The 22,751-nt window shown below is 38.4% G+C and overlaps 1 protein-coding gene across 1 annotated transcript in view; it reads left to right on the forward strand.

Annotated features, from left to right (window-relative positions):
* Positions 1 to 22,751, forward strand: part of PUM1 (pumilio RNA binding family member 1) — a 142,934-nt gene that overhangs the window by 4,328 nt on the left and 115,855 nt on the right. The window contains exon 2 of the mRNA XM_049618892.1: positions 685 to 1,058. Within this exon, the coding sequence (XP_049474849.1) occupies positions 685 to 1,058 (374 nt within the window). The remainder of the gene's footprint in view (positions 1 to 684; positions 1,059 to 22,751) is intronic.

The following is a 22,751-nucleotide window of genomic DNA, read 5'->3' on the forward strand; positions in this document are numbered from 1 at the left end:
CCCCCCCCCCCCCCCCCCCCCCCCGCACCATTCAACAGCAGCTAAAATCGTTCAGGCTAAGAACATCCTGTTGCTGTGCTTGGTCAGGGGGTTCTTACTGTTTCTTCAAGGAGCATCCTATGAATATATTAAACATTTTAAAGGGTCTTTTCAAATTTTAGGCAGTCTGAGTCATTGCTAATTATATACTAGGTTTGAATTTTTGTTTGGTTTATTGGCTTTTGTCTGCTCCGTTTGTAAAATGATATTTTGTAGAGCTCTTGTTCATTGAAGAAGTATCTGTCACAGTTGGCTTATGGTGTAAAGAAGGTGGGTAGAGGAGCCATCGATTGGAGTCCAATTCTATATTGTTATGTTTGGTAGCAACGTAGGGCTTCCCTGAAGTTGCCGTATTGAACTCTGATCTCAATACCTTGTCAGATTGCCTGCCACCAACCAACTTACACTTATTTCCACATGTGCACATATTCAGCAACTTATAAACAGAGGTTTCAGTTTGGCAAAATTGTGTGTATATGTTCTAAAACATTTAGCTGCTTGGTAGAAATTGGTTGTGGATGTGGTATCGCAAAAGACATGGGGCTCCTATTTTTGTTTTATCAAAGCAAATATATTAAATTATGTACATCAACTTATGTTTTAAAAAATGCAAATTTTAAACGCTTGTAACCTCTTTGTCCTTAGGTGTTGGTGGAATGAGCGTTGCATGTGTCTTGAAGAGAAAAGCAGTGCTTTGGCAGGACTCTTTCAGCCCCCACCTGAAACATCACCCTCAAGAACCAGCTAATCCCAACATGCCTGTTGTTTTGACATCTGGAACAGGGTCGCAGGCGCAGCCACAACCAGCTGCAAATCAGGCTCTTGCAGCTGGGACACACTCCAGCCCTGTCCCAGGATCCATAGGAGTTGCAGGCCGTTCCCAAGACGACGCTATGGTGGACTACTTCTTTCAGAGGCAGCATGGTGAGCAGCTTGGGGGAGGAGGAAGTGGTGGAGGCGGCTATAATAATAGCAAACATCGATGGCCTACTGGGGATAACATTCATGCAGAACATCAGGTAAAAAAAAGTTCACTATTTCAGCTTTGAAACTCTTTTATAATCTCTGTCCACTCAGGATATCTGCTTTCAGTGAATGTCTTTAAAAGCCTAACTGCTAATTTCATTTGGTCCCAACTTAACAGTCACTTGTTTTAAGGGATGAATGTTGTGATGTTGTCACTGGATCATTTATCATTCTGGTGCTGAAGAGGTAACAACCAGTTCATTTAAGAAAAGACTTCAGATTGTTTTGATGTACACGTTACATTTTCGAGTACACTTTTTTTTAAGTTCTTTTTTTAATGTTTATTTTTGAGAGAGAGAGTGCGCGCGCGTGTGCACGAGTGGGGGAGGGGCAGAGAGAGAGGGAGACACAGAATCCGAAGCGGGGTCCAGGCTCTGAGCTGGCAGCACAGAGTCTTGTACGGGGCTTGAACGCACAGACCATGAGCCTGAGCCTAAGTCAGATGCTTAACTGACTGAGCCACCTAGGTGCCCCTCAGGTACACTTTTTAAACAAATAATATTTTTTCTCCTTTGACATATATTCTTTTTTCTTTTTAAGTTCATTTATTTCTTTTGAGAGAGAGAGCACACAAGCCAGGGAGAGAGAGAGAAGGGGGGAGAGAGAATCCCAAGTAGCCTTCGCACTGTCAGCTCAGAGCTGGGTCTCGAACCCATGAACTGTGAGATTATGACCTGAGCAGAAATCAGGAGTCAGGCGTTTAACCGACTGAATGACCCAGGCGTATTTGGCCTGTTAAAGGATGTGTCCATATTTTCAAAGCCTTTTCTGTTGGGCGTGGGTGACTTTTGTTTTTAAGATGTTACAGTTGAAAGTAGGAAGTTGATAACAAATTAGCTGCTCAAGTGAAATTTATTTGAAATGGAACTGGTATGTTTAATGTTTTGTGTCAGAGGAGTGGTTGTGGCTTTTAGGTTTCAGCCATCTTTGTCCTCTTGTTGTAAGTGCTTGGCTTCATTTGGTGAATTTTAACATGCTTACTTTTAGTAATCCAAAACCACAGCTGGAATCACAGCGTTATTTTGCTGAGAAGAGAGTTCAGCTTGATCTAGGTTTCCTAACTTCCTGATAGTGACGAAAGGCTTAGAATGTTTTAATCAGGCTATTCTTTGAAATAGGATATAGGTTGAATTTGCAGAGGTTCATTTTATATTGCCAGTGTCTTGAGTACTGACTAGCAGAAGGAACTTTCAGCCTTTCGCTAGGTCCCTGCTGCTTCTGTTCTGCCTTAGAAGTAAATCAGGCACAAGCACACTTGCAAATCTGAATTCTCATTGTGCTTTGCCTGACCCTTCAAAAAAGGCAGCCCATGTGCCATGGTTCTTTATCATACTAGAAATGAAGAGGTGGGGTTTATCTTCTTCTTTACGAGATTTATCGAGCATGTTGATGATACGTCTCTGGTTTATTGGAACTGTCGTATATATCAGTGCTGCTTCAAAAGCACATACTATGTGTAAGTGAGGGACACTAAGAAGTCAGACACGTGGGAGCTTCTTGTGCACTTGGGACACTTTTTGCCTTTAAGGCAGTGTATTTGCTATTTGTTTGGAGTCTTGTGGGTGGGAATCAGATTTTACTCATCTCACTATCCTATTCCCTAGAATTTGGCATATAATAAAGCTTCAGAGGAAATTTACTGATTGCGTGAGTCCTTTATTCTTTGGCTTTAAAATAAAATAGGAGTGGGGAGCCTGGGTGGCTCAGTTGGTTAAGCGTCTGTCTTTGGCTCAGGTCATGATCTCGTGGTTCATGGGTTCGAGCCCCGTATCGGGCTCTCTGCTGTCGGCGTAGAGCCTGCCTCGGATCCTCTGCCCTCCTCTCTTTCTACTCCTCCCCTGCTCGTTCTTTCTCTCAAAATAAATAAATAAATAAATAAATAAATAAATTTTAAAATAAAATTGGAGAAAAAAGACATCGTCACAAAGAGAAGGGCTTTGAATGCCAATGCTAAGATTTAGTTCGGTAGGCTGCAGGATTTTTGAGTGTGTATGTATGGATTGGTGTTTGGGAAGATTGAGTTGGCAGTGAGAGATGGGAGTGGGTAAGCGTTGAGACTAATTGGACAGCTACTCTCACAGCCCTGGTGTGAGCAATGGTCAAGAATGTATGAGACTGAGAAATACAGAGTTTGGTGACTGAATTAGAAATCTTAGGTCTGTGGGAAAATGAAGTAATAGAGGAAAAGGAATAGAGACAGTATCTGGTTTGGGGACAAGATAATTAAATTTGGTAATACACCTGTTGAGTTTGAGATGTAGGCAGCTGTACATGTGGGGAGACCAAAGTAGGGGGTGTTTGGTTTGGATGGTATCTGTGTAGGGGGCAAAAGTGAAAGGATTGTAATCTTTGCTTTATTTGGCTAAACACTGTTTAGAAATCATAAACGTTGGTTTTAAAAATCTCTATTATAGCTCTTATGTTGGCTTTCCTAATGATAGTCCATTGGGTAAAAGCTTAAAGGAGAAACAAGGTGCTTGCCTGTCTTGTGTAGTTGGGAAAATCAAACTCTGGGTTAGTTTTTGGCAAAACTCTAAGATCTAAAAATCTGGCTGTGCTGTGCAAGTCAGCAAGTGTTTATTGAAGGCTTAGTCTGGGCTGTGTCTTATGCTAGGCCTTATCATAAGGAATCATATCTGATTGAGCAGTTTTATCCAGGTCGTTTAGCAAACTAGAGTTAACATTGAACGGCAAAACCTGTTCCATACCCTGGGGACCTAAACCAGTGAACCAGCTTGGAATTGGCACTCGTCACAACACAATTCTGTTGGGCCAGACGCATGATAGAGTGAACAGCATTGGAGAAACTCCGGGTAGTTGCTGTGTTGTGGCTGTGGGCCGCACACAGATTACCTCTTCTGCAGTCATCATAGTGTATTGTAATTTACTAGTTTTGGTGTTGATCTCATCTGTTGGTCTGAACTATGCCAGGGCAAAGACTGTTGTGTTTTTCATGCTGCTTTGCCTGGCGGTGTCTGTAATTTTTGTGTTGATGGTTATGAGGACGAGAAGTTCTTCAGATTTGTACTCGGGTAAAACCGTAGATCTGAGAGTGCAGCTATCCTGCTGGGAAACACCGGGTAACAGGTGAGGCAGAGTGCAGGGTAATTGAAGAGCGGAGGGGCTTATCTTTAGGTGGAGAATCACTGCCGTCATCAGCCAGTGTTACTGATTGGAGGAATAAAAAGGTGTTTGATCTGTCAGGTGGGAACCACTGATGGTGATAGAAACATTTACTGAGCATTTACATTATAGGCCCTGGATCATATATTATTTCCTGTAGTTACTCCTCAGGACAGTCCCATGGGGGAGGTAGTATTCTTTCTGAGAGATGAGAAACTGAAACTTAGTTACCAGGTAAACTCCGATTTTGAAATCAGGTCTTTGTTATTCCAGTTCCCATGCTCAGTCTATATTTCTGCCTCTCCCCCCGGGAAGAGTTCCAGCCTTAAAAACTAGACCAAACCAAACAAAGTGATTGCAACAAAGTAGCACATTCTGAGGTCAGAGAATTAAAAGCCATGATTTTGCTTGAATTTTAGAGATGATAAACTTGATCATAAGGAGAAGAGTACAAATAATGTTGACATTTCTCCTAGAATTGCAAGAGTCCTTTTTTTCCACAGGAACGGTAATGCTAAAGTCTATTTTTTTTTTCAGATTTGTTTTTATTACATGTGTATTCTAAGTAGTAATTGTGGGAAACTTACCTATATTGAGACAGAATGACTTGCCAGCACATTCTGCCACAACCCTGGGCTATTATTACTGTTTGGTGGGCCTGTTTCATTAGCCTTTTTTTTTTAAAGGCCTTTTGGCAAAATGGAACAACATTTAAGATCAGATTGGCAGAATGCTTTTATCAAAGTGAGTTGGCGAAGTAAAAGAATATCACAGGCTATGATGCCAGTCAATAGTGTTGGAGGGAAGGAAACTATTTATTGTGCCAGGTACTTTACGGCCATTTCTCTCATTATTACTTGCATTTATGAACAATCAGGTTTTTTCACTTAAAAAAAACCTTTCTCTTTCCTTTTGAGTTAGGATTTTCTTGCCTGATGTAGAAATTCTCATAGTGTCTGAGTTTTCCCTTCTTTTAATGATGAGCTCTGTTAAGCTGTGCCTAAATATGTATGTGCCTTTTTTTTAATATTCAAGTTTTATTTTCTAAGTATAAACCTTAACATAATCAGCATGAGGCTCTTTAAAGGCTTAAACAACAGCTTGAGAACATGTGTTGAGGTAATATGCACTACTTAAAAAAATTTTTTTAATGTTTATTTATTTTTGAGAGAGAGAGACAGTGTGAGTGGGGGAGAGGCAGAGAGAGAGAGAGAGACACACACACAGACAGACACAGAATGTGAAGAGGCTCCAGGCACTGAGCTGTCAGCACAGAGCCTGATGTGGGGCTCGAATTCACCAACTGCGAGATCATGACCTGAGCTGAAGTCGGATGCTTAACTGACTGAGCCATCCAGGTGCCCCTATGCACTACTTTAAAAATCTTGAAAACTTTATTTAAAATGTAAAGTAATTGAATTTTAAATATTTTAAAATTTGCTTAAAATAAAATAATTTAAATTTAAAAATTAAAATGTTTAAATTAAATCTTTGAATAAATATTTAAAATTAGGTGAAACTTAGACACCATAAAAATAATTTTGAGGTGAGGAATGTGTTTAGATTTGTGTGTTTATTTTAAAAAGTTGTAGTGTGCAAACTCTTTATGGTTGGTCTTTTTGTATTTGTCTTTCTTTCTACCTTAAGAATACAAACATATTGTCACTTATTTTAAGTATTAAAATTACTATATTTGGCATAGTTAGAAACTTCAGACCCCCTTCTCCCCCATTTATGGGTCAAATTGAGGTCGTTGGAGGAGAATGAGGTTAAGAAATCTCATGAATTTTGTTTTTTGGCCTGTTAAACTTAACCACAGCAAGCAAGACAATGGATGTGGATCAAGGTATTATAAAATACTAGAAAGCACATTTGTCTATGTGAGTAAATAATATTTTTAAAAAACGTTGCCTACAAAAAATTTGTGTTCTTTAACAGTGATTTTTATAACCGAAGAACTTTTATTTTGAATAGTATTAAAAGTTTCATCATGTAAAGCCCAAGGTCAAGTCTTTGACTTGTGATTGTTTTATTCTCTTATTGTGAAATCTGTTTTCTCTGTAAACTGCTGTGAGATAAAGTGGGTGATGAAATAGCAAAAAAAATTTAGGGTTGACCAATTGAACTGTGTGGCCTCTGAACTGGATTTTAAGGAACAGAGGTGGGGAGCTCTACTTTGGGTGAAAAGAAATTGAGAGGATGGGGCACCTGGGTGGCTCAGTCAGTTAAGCCTCCTACTTCGGCTCAGGTCATGACCTCATAGTTCATGAGTTCAAGCCCTGTGTCGGGCTCTGTGCTGACAGCTCAGAGCCTGGAGCCTGCTTCAGATTCTGTGTCTCTGTCTCTCTGTGCCCCTCCCCTGTCCATTCTCCCTCCCTCCCTCCCTCTCTCTCTCTCTCACAAAAATAAATAAACTTAAAAGATTTTAAGAAATTTAGAGGACAACTCAACAGATCTTTTTCAGTTTTGCTAGTAGTCTTTTGGCACTAGGATATTTTTTTTTTTTTAATATTAAAAAAAAATTTTTTTAACGTTTATTTATTTTTGAGACAGAGGGAGACAGAGCATGAACGGGGGAGGGTCAGAGAGAGGGAGACACAAAATCTGAAACAGGCTCCATGCTCTGAGCTGTCAGCACAGAGCCCGACGCGGGGCTCGAACTCACGGACCGCGAGATCATGACCCGAAGTCAGCCGCTCAACCGACTGAGCCATCCAGGCGCCCCGGCACTAGGATATATCAGTATCCACCATAGATTGACGGTTGGTGGGAGATAATTCTAGATAGCCTGGCAGAATTCAATGGGTGAGCCTTCTCTTTGACTCTGTATCTCTGTTTTCTTTCACTTGGTGTTGTCATCTTCTATTGGTATCTTGAAACTTACCTTTGATATGTCTGTCCATAGTCTCCAGTGTCTGTTAGTTAATCCTTACATTTGTAATTAACAATATTGTGTTAAACTAGGAGGGATGTCAAGTATTCCTCATACTGAGAATCTCCTCGTTCCCTGGAGATCTTTTTCTAGTGTCCCTGCCAAATGATTGTGCTAGATTATGAGCCTCTTGTCTTTTTGGGTAGATTGCTTAGATGTTTCAGCATTTGGGCCATTGCCATTGAACGGCATCCCCTAAAGCTGAGTAATCTGTGCTTTCATATCTTGAAGCCTTTTTCATTATATTTGGAGTTCACAAAGACTCAACGTGTTATGTACTCAGTCAAAGGATCCCTTTCTTTGACTAGAACTATTTTCCATTTTTAAGAATTGGGTTCCAGTGTAAAACAAAACAAAACAGCATTCAGTCAGTTGCTCTTTACTAATTCTGTGTGTGGTACTTGATTGTATGTGCCCCCTAGATGGCAACTTGCAGAAGTTTGTGACACATCTTTACTTTGTTTTGTTTCAGAAGATGTTTGGAGTGGAATTAGGGGAAAAAAAATACATAAGATAGGTGGTAATGAGATGTAACCGTGGGGAAACTAAGGGTATGTCAGCAAAATGAAGGGGGTAATTTTAGAATTTCTAAATATGTGCCAGACTGGTGAGTTACAGAATTTGCTCTGGGTGTCCTTGTGGCCAAAGAAAAGAGGGAAATGTGGCAAATTATGAGACTCTTCGTAAGAGAAAACCACAGCAGTTATTCAGGAAGAGATTTCAGTTTCAGATGTGTTTGAAGTGTTTTGTAAAGTAATGTGGTGATGCTGGTTTTCAGTGCATTTTTCTGTTGCTGCACAAGAGTGACACATCTTTTGTGTGTGTGTCCATTTTCTCTGAGGCAACGGCATTTACTGAATACTTTCTATAGGCTGAGCCTGATTACAGAGTTATGCTTTTGGGTACTGTGGAAAAAATACTTAAAAAAAAGTTCTAGCACTTGCTTAGAATCTCTCCGTTCTAGGGAATGGCTTAACGTTCATAGAGGAACATAGGCCTGCCAATCAATACACTTCCAAGAGCGTAGTTAGTGCTGGGGATAGGGTAAGTAACGTTTTTGTTTTTTGGTTGAGGAATTTCTGGCCCTCTTTGCTTTGTCTTTTACATTCAGTTTCTTCATCTTTGGAATATGGTAAGGAGCCGTAGTGAGAGTGTGGCTTTGGCTCAGTGGACTGCTCTGGCAGTTTGCGCCCTGCCTGTTACTGTTTTGAGAAGTGATGGCCAGTGATTGGCATTAGATTGGGTGAGTTTACTGTTTGGAAATTGGACTAAAGACCTTGGGCCTGAAGGGTGTACCTGGCATTGGTGATAAAGTCCGCAGTTGAAGAGTTACTGGACCTATTGCAGAGGAGCGCTCTTCCATGTTTTTTCCATGTCATATTTTTGGAGAACTGTGGGTTTTAAAGTGCCTTAGTAATGGTTTCAGAGGACTTGGTCTATTTCATGCCCTCAGTAAGTGCTCTTTTATGGTTAAAGTACCCTTCTTAGTGTTTTTATGAATCTCATCAGGAAAATTCTTAGGTTTGTGGAAATTGAGGGCCCTAAAGATTTTTTTTTATAACTGCTTTATTGATACATAATTCATCCATTTACAGTGCACAATTCATTGGTTTTTAATGTATTCACAGAGTTGTCCAGCCATTATCACAGTTTTAGAACATTTTCAGCACCCCAAAAAACTATATCCAGTAACTTTCACTTCCAGTCCTTGGCAGCCGCCAGTCTACTTTCTGTGTCTGTGGATTTGTTGGTTCTGAACAGTTCATATAAATGGAGTCCTACAATGTGTAGTCCTTTGTGACTGGCTTCTTTCACTTACCATCATGATTGATTTATTATTTATTATTAACATTTTTTTCTAATGTTTATTTTTGAGAGTGAGAGAGAGCGACAGAGTGCAAGCGGGGGAGGGGCAGAGAGAGAGGGAGACACAGAATCCAAAGCAGGCTCTATGCTGCTCCGAGGTGTCGGCACAGAGCCCAGTATGGGCTCTCACAAACTGTGAGATCGTACCCTGAGCTGAAGTCAGCCGCTTAATCAACTGAGCCACCCAGGTGCCCCTAGCATCATGTTTTTAAAAAAATTTTTTTTTTTAACGTTTATTTATTTTTGAGACAGAGAAAGACAGAGCATGAACGGGGGAGGGGCAGAGAGAGGGAGACACAGAATCGGAAGCAGGCTCCAGGTTCCAAGCCATCAGCCCAGGGCCCGATGCGGGGCTCGAACTCACGGACTGTGAGATCGTGACCTGAGCTGAAGTCGGACGCTTAACTGACTGAGTCACCCAGGCGCCCCCCTAGCATCATGTTTTAAAGGTCCTTCCATGTTTTAGCATGTATCAGGACCTCATTTCTTTTTATTGCTTAATAATAATGCATTATATAGGGATACACACCACATTTTATTTATCCATTTGTCGATTGATGGACAAGTTTTTGTATACAAGTTTTTGTTTGGATGTATGCTTTCATTCCTTTTGGGTACCTAAAGATTTATTAAACATTTCTTTTAATGTTTAATTTTGAGAGAGAGAGAGCGTGCGCCCACGCGTGTGAGCCGGGGAGGGGCAGAGAGAGAGGGAGACACAGAATCTGAAGCTGGCTCCAGGGTCTGAGCTGTCATCATGGAGCCTGACATGGGGCTCGAACTCACAAACTGTGAGATCATGACTTGAGCCCAAGCTGGAGGCTCAACCGACTGAGCCACCCAGGCGCCCCTGGGTACCTAAAGATTTTTAGAAGGGCATAAGTTTCATATGTACAGATACAGAAATAATGGGAATTTTTTTCACTGATGCGAGTACTTTTATTTATTTAATTTAATTTAAAATTTTTCATTTATTGATTTATTTTTAAGGTGGTTTTACCTTTTAAAAAAATTTTTTTTTAAGTTTATTTATTTTGTGTGTGTGAGAGAGAGAGTGTAGGTGCAGGGGAGAGGCAAAGAGAGAGAGAGAGAGAGAGAGAGAGAGAGAGAGAGAGAATCCCAAGTAGGCTCCAAGCTGTCAGCATAGAGCCCCATGGGAGGCTCAATCCCACAATCCATCAAATTATGACCTGAGCTAAAATCAAGAGTTGGATGTTTAACTGACTGAGCCAGCCAGGTGCCCCAAGGTAGTTTTACCTCTTAAAAAAAATTTTTTTTTTATTTATTTAGAGCATGTGCATGCACAGCTGGGCAGGGGCAGAGAGAGAGGGAGACAGAGGATTCCAAGCAGGCTCTGTGCTGTTACCGCCATAGTCTGACGCGGGGCTTGAAGCCATGAACCATAAGACCACAACCTGAGCCGAAGTCAGATGCTTAACCAACTGAGCCACCCAGGCGCACCCGTGGTTTTACCTTTATAATGACTGATTCAAACCCAGGATCTGAATCACAAATTCCAGATGTCTGGTGGCACTTTTCTGTAGGCCTGTTTTTTTGTTTTTTGTTTTTTGTTTTTTTTAATGTAAGCTCTAGGCCCAGTAAGAGTCAAGAATCGCATGCTTTACCAATTGAGCCAGCCAGACACCCCTGTTTTTTTTTTTTTTAATAACTTTTAAATTTCAATTTTTTATGGAAGTATAGTTGACATATTAGTTTCAGGTATATAACATAGTGAGTTGACATAAACATGAAATGATCACCACGATAAGTCTAGTTACCATTTGTCATACAAACTTATTACACTATTATTGACTGTTCTGTATATGACCCTTTACTGTGCCATGACTTACTTGTCTCATAACTGGAAATTTATACCTCTTAATCCCCTTCACTTTTTTGCCTATCCTCTACCCCATCCCCCCACCACCTTGTTCTCTGTATTTATGAGTCTGTTTCTGCTTTGTTTTGTTGGTTCACTTGTTTTGTTCTTTAGGTTCCACTTATAAGTGAAAATGTACTGTATTTGTCTTTTCCTGTACCATTTATTTCATTTAGCAGAATACTCTCTGGGACCACCCATGTTGTCACAGATGGAAAGTTTTCACTTTTCCATTTGTGGCTAAGTAATATTCCATTGTAAATATATGCACAACATCTTTATTAATACCTGCATCTATCAGTGAACACTTAGGTTGCTTCCATATCTTGGCTATTGTAAATAATGCTGTAGTGAACATATGGGTGCATATATCTTTTCGAAATAGTGTTTTATTTTCTTTGGATAGATACCCACAAGTGGAATTGTTGGATTGTATGGAATTCCTAGTTTTAATTTTTTTGAGGAACCTCCATACTGTTTTCCATAGTGGCTGTACCACTTTACATTCCCACCAACTATGCACAAGGATTCCCTCTTCTCCACAACTTCAACAACACTTGTTACTTGTCTTTTTTTTTTTTTTTTTTTAATTTTTAAAGTATTTATTTATTTAAAGTTGATGCACTTGAGAGAGAGAGAGGGAGAGGAAGGGAGGGGCAGAGAGAATTCTAAGCAGGCTTCTGCTGTTGGTGCAGAGCCTGATGCGGGGCTCGATTTTATGAACTGTGAGATCATGGCCTGAGCTGAAATCAAGAGTCAGATGCTTAACTGACTGTGCTACTTATGCACCCCACTTCTTGTCTTTTTGATACTGGCCATTCTGACAGGTGTGAGGGAGTATCTCACTGTGGTTTTGATTTACATTTCTGTGATGATTAATAATGTTGAGCATCTTTTCATGTGTTAGTTGGCCATCTGTTTGTCTTTTGGAAAAATGTCTATCCAGGTCCTCTGCATTTTTTTTTTAATTTTTTTTTTTTTAACGTTTATTTATTTTTGAGACAGAGAGAGATAGACCATGAACGGGGGAGGGTCAGAGAGAGAGAGGGACACAGAATCTGAAACAGGCTCCAGGCTCTGAGCAGTCAGCACAGAGCCTGACGCGGGGCCCGAACTCACGGACCGCGAGATCGTGACCTGAGCCGAAGTCGGATGCTTAACAGACTGAGCCACCCAGGCGCCCCCAGGTCCTCTGCATTTTTAAATCAGATAATTTGTCTTTTTGGTGGTGAGTTTATGAGGTCTTCATATATTTTTGGATGTTAACTTCTTATTAGTTATATCATTTGCAAATATTACCTCCCATTCAGTAGGTTGCCTTTTCATTTTGTTGATGGTTTCCTTTACTATGAAAACGTTGTTTTAGTTGAATGTAGTCCTGATTGTTTATTTTTGTGTTTTTTTTTTTTTTTTCTTTTTGCCTTTGCCTGAGGAGATAGATCCAAAAATACATGCTGAGACTCGTGTCTGAGAGTTTACTGTGCCTTTGTTTTCTTTTAGGAGTTTTATGGTTTCAGCTTTTACATTTAGGTCTTTAATCCATTTGAGTTTTTTGTTCTGTATGGTATAAGAAAGTGGTCCAGTTTCATATTTTCGCCTATAGTTGTCCAGTTTTTTCAACATGATTTATCAAAGAGACTATCTTTTCCCCATTGTATATTCTTGCTTCCTTTGTTATAGAGTAATCGACCATGTATGTGTGGATTCATTTCTGGGCTCTCTAGTCTCCATTGATCTGTGTCTTTTTGTACCAGTGTCATACTGTTTTGATTACTATAGCTTTGCAGTATAGTTTGAAATCTGGGAGCATACCTCCAGCTGCTTTGTGCTTTCTCAAGATTGCTTTGGCTATTTGGTGATGGTGGTTTTTTTGTTTGTTTGTTTGTTTTTTGGTTCTGTACACATTTTAGGATTAATTTAGTTTTGTGAAAAATGTTCTTGATATTTTGATAGGGATTGCATTGAATCTGTAGGTTGCTTTGGGTATGTAGACATTTTAAACAATATTCTTCCATTCTGTGAGCATGGTATACTTTTCTATTTATTTGTGTCATCTTCAATTTCTTTTATCAGGTCTTACAGTGTTCAGAGTACAGCTCTTTTACCTCCTTGGTTAAGTTTATCTCTAGGTGTTTTATGAGTTTTGATGCAATAGTAAATGAAATTAAAAAAAAAATATTAGAGAGTGTGAGCATGAGTGGGAAAGGGGCAGAGAGAAAGGGAGAGAGAGAATGCCAAGCAGGCTCAGATCATGAACTGAGCCAAAATCAAGAGTCAGATGCCTGACTGAGCCGCCCAGGCTTCCTGAGCTTGTTTTCTTAATTTCTCTCTGTCATAGTTCCTTGTTAGTGAATAGAAATGCAACAGATTTCTGTATGTTAATTTTGTATCCTGCAACTTTACTGAATTCATTTATTTTAATGGTTTTTTGGTGGAGTCTTTAGGGTCTTTTCTGTAACAGTATCATGTCATCTGCAAGTAGTGACAGTTTCTTTCTTTCTTAGCAATTTGGATGTCTTTTATTTCTTTTTCTTACCTCCTGTGGCTAGGGCTTCCAGTTCTGTGTTGAATAAAAGTGGAGAGAATGGGTATCTTTGTCTTGTTCTGATCACAGCGGAAAAGCTTTCAGCTTTTCACCCTCAAGCACGATATGATGTTAGCTGTGGGTTTGTCATAAATGACCTTTATCATATTGAAGTATGTTTCCTCTATACCCGTTTTGTTGAGACTTTTTGTCATACGTGTGCCAGTGCTTTTTAGAAATAAGCTTGGGAGGGTTAGTTTATTTACAACTTACACCATGGATTTGGAATTTTTCTTTTTTTTTTTAATTTTATTTTTTTAAACTTACATCCAAATTAGTTAGCATATAGTGCAACAATGATTTCAGGAGTAGATTCCTTAATGCCCCTTCCCCATTTAGCCCATCCCCCCTCCCCCACCCTCCTCCAGGAACCCTCTGTTTGTTCTCCATATTTAAGAGTCTCTTATGTTTTGTCCCCCTTCCTGTTTTTATATTATTTTTGTTTCCCTTCCCGTATGTTCATCTGTTTTGTCTCTTAAAGTCCTCATATGAGTGAAGTCATATGATATTTTGTCTTTCTCTGACTAATTTCGCTTAGCTAGATTTGGAATTTTTCTAAGCAATAAGTTTTACTGAAACTGATAGTACCTTTCTTCTCTATGAACTGTTTTCAGGTTAACAGCATAAATAAATTTGTTTACAACTCTGGGAAGAGGTATACTTAAATTATAGAGAACAGGTATTTTCAGGTAACTGTATTATTTAGATGTCACGAATATACAATCAGTTGATCCACTAATGAAATATCATTTTTCTCTGTTAAAGGAAGTTCCCTAAGGACTTTAACAAGGGAACAGTTCATTAACCTAATTCTAGGTATTGTATGTATTTAAAAGCACCATACCTGCTGTTAATTAAAAAATGTTCTTTAATTTGCTAAGAATTTATTGATTCAAATTGTTCTTTTTTCCCCAGTTGGCCAAATTAAGGAGATCCTACTTGTATGTGTCAGAAGCCCAGTAAAATGCAAACCAATGAAATTAATACATTGTTCTTTCTATGAAGAAACTTAGTTTCATGAACTGAGGAAGAAATTATAAACAAATTTTTTTCCAGATGAGAATTTCAGTGAGTGTCTACTGAAATGAGTGCTAAAGATGGGGCTGTGGCGTGTTTGGGTAACACAAATCAGATGAGACTAATTGTGTGTGTGTGTGTGTGTGTGTGTGTGTGTGTGTGTGTGTGTGTGTGTATTTCATTTTATTAAAAAAATTAAAAAAAAAAAGTTTGTTTTTGAGAGACACAGAGAGAGAGAGCTCAAGCAGGGAAGGGCAGAGAGAGAGGGAGACACAGAATCTGAAGCAGGCTCTAGGCTCCGATCTGTCAGCACAGAGCCTGACGCACAAACTGTGATATCATGATCTGAGCCGAAGTTGGACGGTCAACCAACTGAGCCACCGAGGCGCCCCATTTTATTTTTTTGAGTAATCTCTAAATGCAACTTGAACTCACGACCCCAAGATCAAGAGTTGCATGTTCTACTGATGGAGCCAGCCAGGCACCCCAGACTAATTTTATATTGAATACAGTTCCTTCAGTTGTTAATTTATTATCCAGAAAATGGACTTTAAGCTCTTTGTATCCCTGAAGAGTGGTGCACATGGAAAAGGACTGGGAGGAAATACAGCAAATTATTACTTTTATTTGGGTGGGTGGGGAGATTATGGGTGATTCGATTTCATCTTGTGTTTTGTAGTTTCCAGATTTCAAACCCTGAAATTTTTATAGGTTTAAACCACCTGGCTGGCTTAGTCTATGGAGCATGTGACTCTTGATCTTGGGGTCATGGGTTCAAGCCCCACATTGAACGTAGAGCTTACTTACTTACAAATAAATAAATAAAATTGTTAAAAAAAATTCAAAGAAAAATACATATGTAAAAAAAGAGCTTAATTTATTGTACTGAATTAAGGGAAAGTGAATTGGCCAATACATTTGCAGTGGAATTTTGGTATTGAAAAAGATCTTGGAAATCATTTGACTTTTTTTCTGATGCAGTGATCTCCTTTACGTTAATTATCTCTGTTTTAATAAAAAAAAGTTAGTGTTTTGAGCAGACGTTGCCAGGATAGGTTGAGTGTATCCAGTGAGATCTAGAAGCAATTTTAGTATTGAGTACTGCCTTTCTGTATCTAGAAGTAATAATGACATGTAATTCATAAGCTGTGTGCTGGAACTGTTTTAGTCTTTTTTACATATGATTTGAATCTCCAGTAACTCTTTTGGTTTTCATCGTTTCCATTTTATGAATGAGGAGATGCAGGGTCAGAAAAACGAGCTATCGTGCTTTATGGTCTCAGATGATATATGTTGAAGGTGATTACCGTGTGCTCTTTCTACCAGACCAGTCTGTTTGGAGACCTACCTACCTTCTTCATGGCGAATTCAACTTCTCCCTAAAACGCACACACGGTCCTCTTTTTACACATCACACATTTTAAGCCCTATCTGCTGTGCATATATTAAAGTTTAGGGACACCAGTAAGAGTTTAGTTTGTATGTCTAATTATATGTGTGTCCTGGATGCATAATAGGTCTTCAGTGAGTGATATGATGCTGTTCAAAACTGAACTTGTTTAGTGTCTGTCATAACCTACAGCCTGTTTCTGTGGTGCCATCCCCATTATGGGCAACTTAAGAATCTTAGACTCCTCCCTCCAGCCTCCCAACAATTCCGAGGTTATATTTATACTGCCTTATTTGATAGGCTCATATTTCTTGCCAGGACATTTACAGTAGTCTTCTGGTTGGGTTTCTGTGCTCCCCCAGCCCCTCCCTCCCTCCCCCATTTTCTGTGTTGCTGCCGAATTGATATTTCTGAAGACGCAAATCTCTTGTCTCTACCTTGCCTAAATTTTGGTATTTTGTTTTTCAGTTGCTTTTAGAATAACTTCCAAACTCTTCAGCATAGCATAATTTAGGTCCTTCATGTTTTGAGCCAGTTTACCAGTCTTTACTGTTACCCTAGTTCAGCTATATTGAAGTATTTGTAATTTTCTGAACATACATGCTAATTTTATAGTGTGTGTGATTCCTCAGCATAGTTGTGCTATTTTATTTATGCAGTTTTCTCTCTTTGGAACTCTTTTCTGTTTTCATCCACTTAGCCACTTTCTCATCTTTCAAGTTCCAACTGAAGTATCTTCATCTCTGGTAAACTCTCCTCATTATTCCACTCTTTTATGGAAGGTTGGGTGTCTTGTTGGTGTTGCTGTCATACTTCATACTCATTGAAACATTCAGCTCCCTGTATTAGAGTTAAATATTTACTTTTTCTGTCACCATTGGGTGCTAGGAAGCTGGTTCAGTAAACACATTCTTGGGCTTAAGTCCAGACCTACTGAATCCAAATCTCCAGTGATGAGACACAGTCCATGTGTTTTTTTTAAAAAGCACTCCCTGGTGATCCTCATGTGCCCTTTGGTTAAAGAACTACTGTGATGGTTCCTCTTGAAGAAACTTTTAGCCTTGTATCTCCAGCACCTGGCAAGTAGTGTTTACCTCATAAATGATGAGTGAATACAATATGTTTTCAGAGCATATTGAAGAGACTCATTGAGTGGAGTGTTTTATTTTCAAGGGTATTAAGATGTTATTTTGAATTGATAAGGTCTAAGGTGTAACAGAATGTATGGTCTTGGAATACTGAGAGGCTTTTGGGCTTGAAGATAAGGAGCCAGTTAGCATTTCTTGAAAGGTTGTGTTAAAGAACTTTTAAATTATTATCAGCTCTGGTTTTATGCTTTTTCTTTTTGTTTTGCTCCTCCTCCCCCCCCCACCCCCCGCCCCTATTTGACATTTCTTGAAACCCTAAAAGATAGGCAAACAGAAGGGGCTGGAGGAGCAAGGTTTACTTTCTTTAATTTGTAAAACATTAAAACTTTGTTCACAGTTACATCGCTTACTGGAAAACAGTGCTGTACTTTTTCAACCTAATACATTTACAAGGTTCATTCCTGTTCTCTGAAGTGAATACTCTGTACTAGCATAGTTGAAGATCACATACTTATGAACATAGGATCAAAGTTGTAGTTTAACCCTGTATTGTCAGTGGTTAATTGCTTTTAAGATTAGTGACTCATTTTTCCTATTTGAAGCTTTTTAAGAGGTACTCTTTGGGTTCAAGCTTTTTACTGGGTATAGTATAAGGTACAAACTGTGAATTTTATTTTTTATTTTATGTGTTTATTATTTAAATTATTTATTTATTTATTTATTTATTTGTTAAGTGATCTCTACACCTAGCATGGGGCTTGAACTCATGACCCCCAGATCAAGAGTTGTATGCTCTGTTGACTGAGCCAGCCAGGTGGCCCCAAACTGTGATTTTTAAAAGGTTTTGTGATGTAGTTCACATACCATACAATTCACCCATTTGTTTATTTAAAAATTTTTTTTAATGTTTATTTATTTTTGAGAGAGAAACACAGAGCATGAGTGGAGGAGGGGCAGAGAGAGAGGGAGACACAGAATCTGAAACAGGTTCAAGCCTCTGAGCTGTCAGCATAGAGCCCAGTGTGGGGCTCAAACTCAAGAATTGCAATATCATGACCTGAGCTGAAGTCAGATGCTTAACCGATTGAGCCACTCAGGCACCCCACAATTCACCCATTTAAAATGTACTATTCAGGGGTGCCTGGGTGGTTCAGTCAGCTGAGTGTCTGATTTTTAATTTTAGCTCAGGTCATGATCCCAGGGTGGTGGGATTGAGCCCTACGTTGGGCTCACACTGAGTGAGGAGCCTACTTAAGATTCTTTCTCTTTTTTTCCTTCTGCCCCTCTACCCTGCTCTTGCTCGCTTTCTCTTTCTCTCTCTCAAAAAATAAAATGCACTGTTCAGTGGTTGTTAGTATTCACAGAGTTGTGCAACCATCACTACAATAAAATTTTAGAACATTTTTATTATGCCCAAAAGAAACCGTGTACCCATTACCAGTCACTGTCCACTTCCCTCATTCCTTTAGCAACCACTAATCTACTTTCTGTCTAAAATGGAATTTTTTTATGATCTAAAGATTTTCATTAACTTTTTCAAAGTAAAATACTTCTAACAGCACAGGTCATTTTCTCTCTAGATGTTTTCTGTGTGTATATATATAAACACAGATTCATGTGTTTCAGTTTTAAGCCAAGTGGGAACATTCTAAGTATATTACACATGTACACATGTGCCTTTTTGCCCTTAATACATTGTGGCTATCCTTTCAGGTCAATAACGTTTGATTCTTCTTTAAGGGCCTTAGTGCATGGAGCTACAGTGATTTATTTTGACTGACTTATCTCACATTAGTGAACTTTTAGAGTATTTTCAGCTTTTGACCTTCTAAACAATGCTATAGTAACAATAGGTAGTTTTATTTTTGTATTCTGTGGTCATTTCTTTCTTTCTTTTTTTTTTTTTAAGTTTTTATATATTTATTTTGAGAGGGGGAGAGAGAGAGAGAGAGAGAGAGAGAAAAATGAATGAGTGGGGGAGGGGCAGAGAGAGGAGGGTAGAAGATCTGAAGTGGGCTCTGTGAGCCTGGTGCAGAGCTCCAACTCACGAACTGAGCGATCATGACCTGAGCCAAAGTTGGGCACTTAACCAGCTGAGCCACCCAGAAGCCGCTCTGCTATCATTTCTTTAGACTGTATTTACAGAGGTGAAATTGACCGATCAAGGAAAAGAATGTATTTAAGATTTTGATACATATTTCCACATTTTTCTCCAGATTTCCACGTTGTTCTACGAATTTAAAGTTTTACCAACATTATATGAGTATTTATTTTCTCTGTTGGTATATATATTATTTTCATAGATTTTTTTTTTTTTTTTTTTTTTTTTTTTTGAGAGAAGAAGAGGGCACAAGTGAGTGACAGGCAGAGAAAGAAAATCCCAGGAGAGACAGAGAGACAGAGAGAAGCAGGGCTCACCTGAAGTGGGGCTGGTGCTTACCCAATGTGGGTCTCGAACTCACCAACCGTGAGGGCTAGGGCTCTAAGGCTAGAATTTTTCTTTTTTAAATTACCTTTATTGAAGTATAAGTACATAATAAAATGCACACATTTTGGATGTATAATATGATAGTTTTGACACAGAGTATTCACCCATGACAGGATCACTCTAATCATAATGACAGTTCCCATCTCTCCAAAAGTTTCATGGGCCACTTTTAATTCCCCAGCAGCAACTGCTGATTTGCTTTCTGCCTAGGCCTAGACTTTAATTACTGTATTTTAATGGCATTTGGAATGACATTAAAACAACTCTTGTTATTTCTAGAATCACAGGTATACCCCATGCCCTAAGGGATGAATGCTCCTCCATAGATGGCTGTAAAAGTTGCTCCCTCACCTCCTTCCAAGTCCTTTGCTTAAATGTTACTTTTTCATTGAGGCCTTCCATGAATACTATTTAAATTATAGTTCTGTCCCCCTTCCCTACTTTTTCTCAGTGGTCTTTATACCATTTTGTAGTTTTCTGTACTTTCCAAAATGTTTGCAGTGAGGGTTTATTGTTTTTAGAATTCAAAATTACCTTAAACACATTATTTTTAATGGGAGGAAAAAACTCCTATGTGTTTTGGTTTTTAAATCCAGTTTCAAACATTATTCCATGGCACTCACGACACCCATAAATAAACAAGTTTACAACCTGATAGATTTGCTATAGCTGAAGTTCTTCTCAACCACAAGAGGGAAACTTGCATGCTTCATGACCTCACAGTAATACAAACTGTATTAAGGGTAAGGAACTAAAGGTAGTAACTGTGCTCAAAAAAGGAGCAAATGAAGGTTTACTTGTTTGCATAACATCAGGTGGAATTCTATAAAGAATTAAGCCAAATAAATTAATACCTGCCAGTGCTTAAGAGATTATTTTGACTAGGACTTCTTACTTTTTTTTTTTTTTTTTAAAGTTTATTTATTATGAGAGAGAGAGCACAAGCAGGGGAGGGGCAGAGAGAGAGAATCCTAACCAGGCCCCGCGCTGCCAGCACTGAGTCTGATGCAGGGTTTGAACCCACAAACTGTGAGATCATGACCGAGAGTCTGAGCACCTAATTGACTGAGCCACCCAGGTGCACCCCCCACCACCACTTTTTTTAATTCAGAGGAGATAAAACTCTGAAATATATTCTCCTACAGATACAGTTTTGGATTTATGTATTATGTACTCTTTTAGGATCATAAAGTCCAGAATGAGCTATTTGATGTGCTTGGTAGCTGCCTTCTTAATTATGTTGCTGTGATTTATCTGGATAGATTTACTCGGTGAGAATTCCTTATTCCCTTACATACTACAATAGAATGCTGAAACAAGGGAGTAGTAAGGGTTTGTGACAAGGCCACTAAATGGAGGAAGACATTTTGTAGGCCTCCTGGTTGAAGACTTGATAGATAATCTGTTTCTTGTGCCAGTTGTTTGTAACTGTAACAATAATAATGAAGTGTTTAACTCAAGTAACTTTGTTATCTCACCAGTGTTTATTCCCTTTATGCCGCCTGGCCTGGATGGCTCAGTCGGTCGGTTGAACGTGCAACTCTTGATATTGGGGATGTGAGTTTGAGCCCCACATTGGGTGTAGAGATTACTTAAAAAAAATACGTATATATGCAGATATGTTAAAACAAGGGTCATTTTTATTGACAGTGAATGTAATTTTGTTTTCATTATGGGCCAACTAAGGATTCTTTCCATGGTTCAATGCCATTCTGTGTACCCTCATAAACAGGGATTTAAAAATCAAATAAAATGTTTTTCCCTCCCATTAAAAATAACTTGTAGGTACTTTTGATTTCTAAAATCAATAAATGCTCATTGTAAATATTTTGGAAAGTACATCCAATTACAAAATTATAAAAACATGCAGGAAACCAACTGTAATTCGGTCTTCTATAACCTTTTATGATAGGTCTGTCTGGTTTTTATTAAAAAATTTTAAAAATGTAAATAATTATATATTTATGGACAGGAAAATCTCTTTGGTGCTAATAACAAGAACGATTGCTTCTTGAGTTTTGCCTTTTTTTTTTTTTTTAATCTTATGGGCAGTATGAATTTTTACTAATTATTTTTCTGTTTTGGTTAACCACTGGAGAAGTTAGAGATAAATTTATGGTTCATTTCTAGCAAGTATATTGGACCCAATTACATACATTTTATAAACAAGGCTCTTCTCATTTTCCCTTTGCCTTAATTTTCTCATTAGTTGAATTTACTCGATTTTGTAAGTCACTCTGAATCCTTTTTGGAACAAGTTCAGGTAAAATAAAAACATTTCTGTGATTATAGTTTTCTGTCTTTTTTTTTTTTTTTTGGTCTAACATATCAAAATATCCTATGACAGAATATTTCCATAGATAATTTTAAGCTTTTATAATATTCCATTATATTTAATGGTCTCATTCTTTTCTGTATTATTTCCTGATATTGGTCATTTAGGCTTCTAAATTTTTACCATTGTAGGTGGTTCTGTAATGAATATTTTGTTCATCAATATTTGCAGTTTGAATTATTTTCTTAAGTCTTAGAATGGGAAAAATACTGCTAGATATTCATAAAGCTATTCTACCTCTTGTGTAATTATTTTTCCCCCTTTTTAAGATACAATTTGTGTATAGTAAAATATGTTATTTTAGTATGCACTTTTATAGGTTTTGACAAATGCAGATATTCTTGTAACTACCGTGATCAAGATCAGTTTGACCCATCCCCACATTCCATGGAGCCCCTTCATAGTCACTTCTTAACTCTGTTCCCAGCCGCTGGTAACCATGAATCTGTTCTTTGCCCCTTTAGTTTTGCCTTTTCCAAAATGTCATATACTGTAAATGTATGTAGTTTTGAATCTGTTTTTTTTTTCACTTAGCATAATGCATTTGAGAATCTATGTTGTTGTTTATAATAATACATTGGTCCTTTTTATTGCTCAGTAGTGTTCCATTAAATGGTTTTGTGACTGTTATCCATTTTGTATGCTTAATTTTAATTCTCTCAGCTGGAATGCTTGGTACACTCATTACTTGAAAGATGGAATGTGGGTGGCATATTTTTGTTACTTTTCTATATTGTGTTTCTGTAGCCTTTATATGTGAAAGACAGTTGTATCAAGACCAAATCTTTGGCCATAGTTTGTATGTTTTATTGTTTTTGGCATGTAGTATTTTATTTTCTTTCTTTATTTATTTAAAAAAATTTTTTTTAACGTTTTATTTATTTTTGAGACAGGGAGAGACAGAGCATGAACAGGGGAGGGTCAGAGAGAGGGAGACACAGAATCTGAAACAGGCTCCAGGCTCTGAGCTGTCAGCACAGAGCC

This window comes from Panthera uncia (genome assembly GCF_023721935.1).
Source record: "Panthera uncia isolate 11264 chromosome C1 unlocalized genomic scaffold, Puncia_PCG_1.0 HiC_scaffold_4, whole genome shotgun sequence".
Lineage (NCBI taxonomy): Eukaryota > Metazoa > Chordata > Mammalia > Carnivora > Felidae > Panthera > Panthera uncia.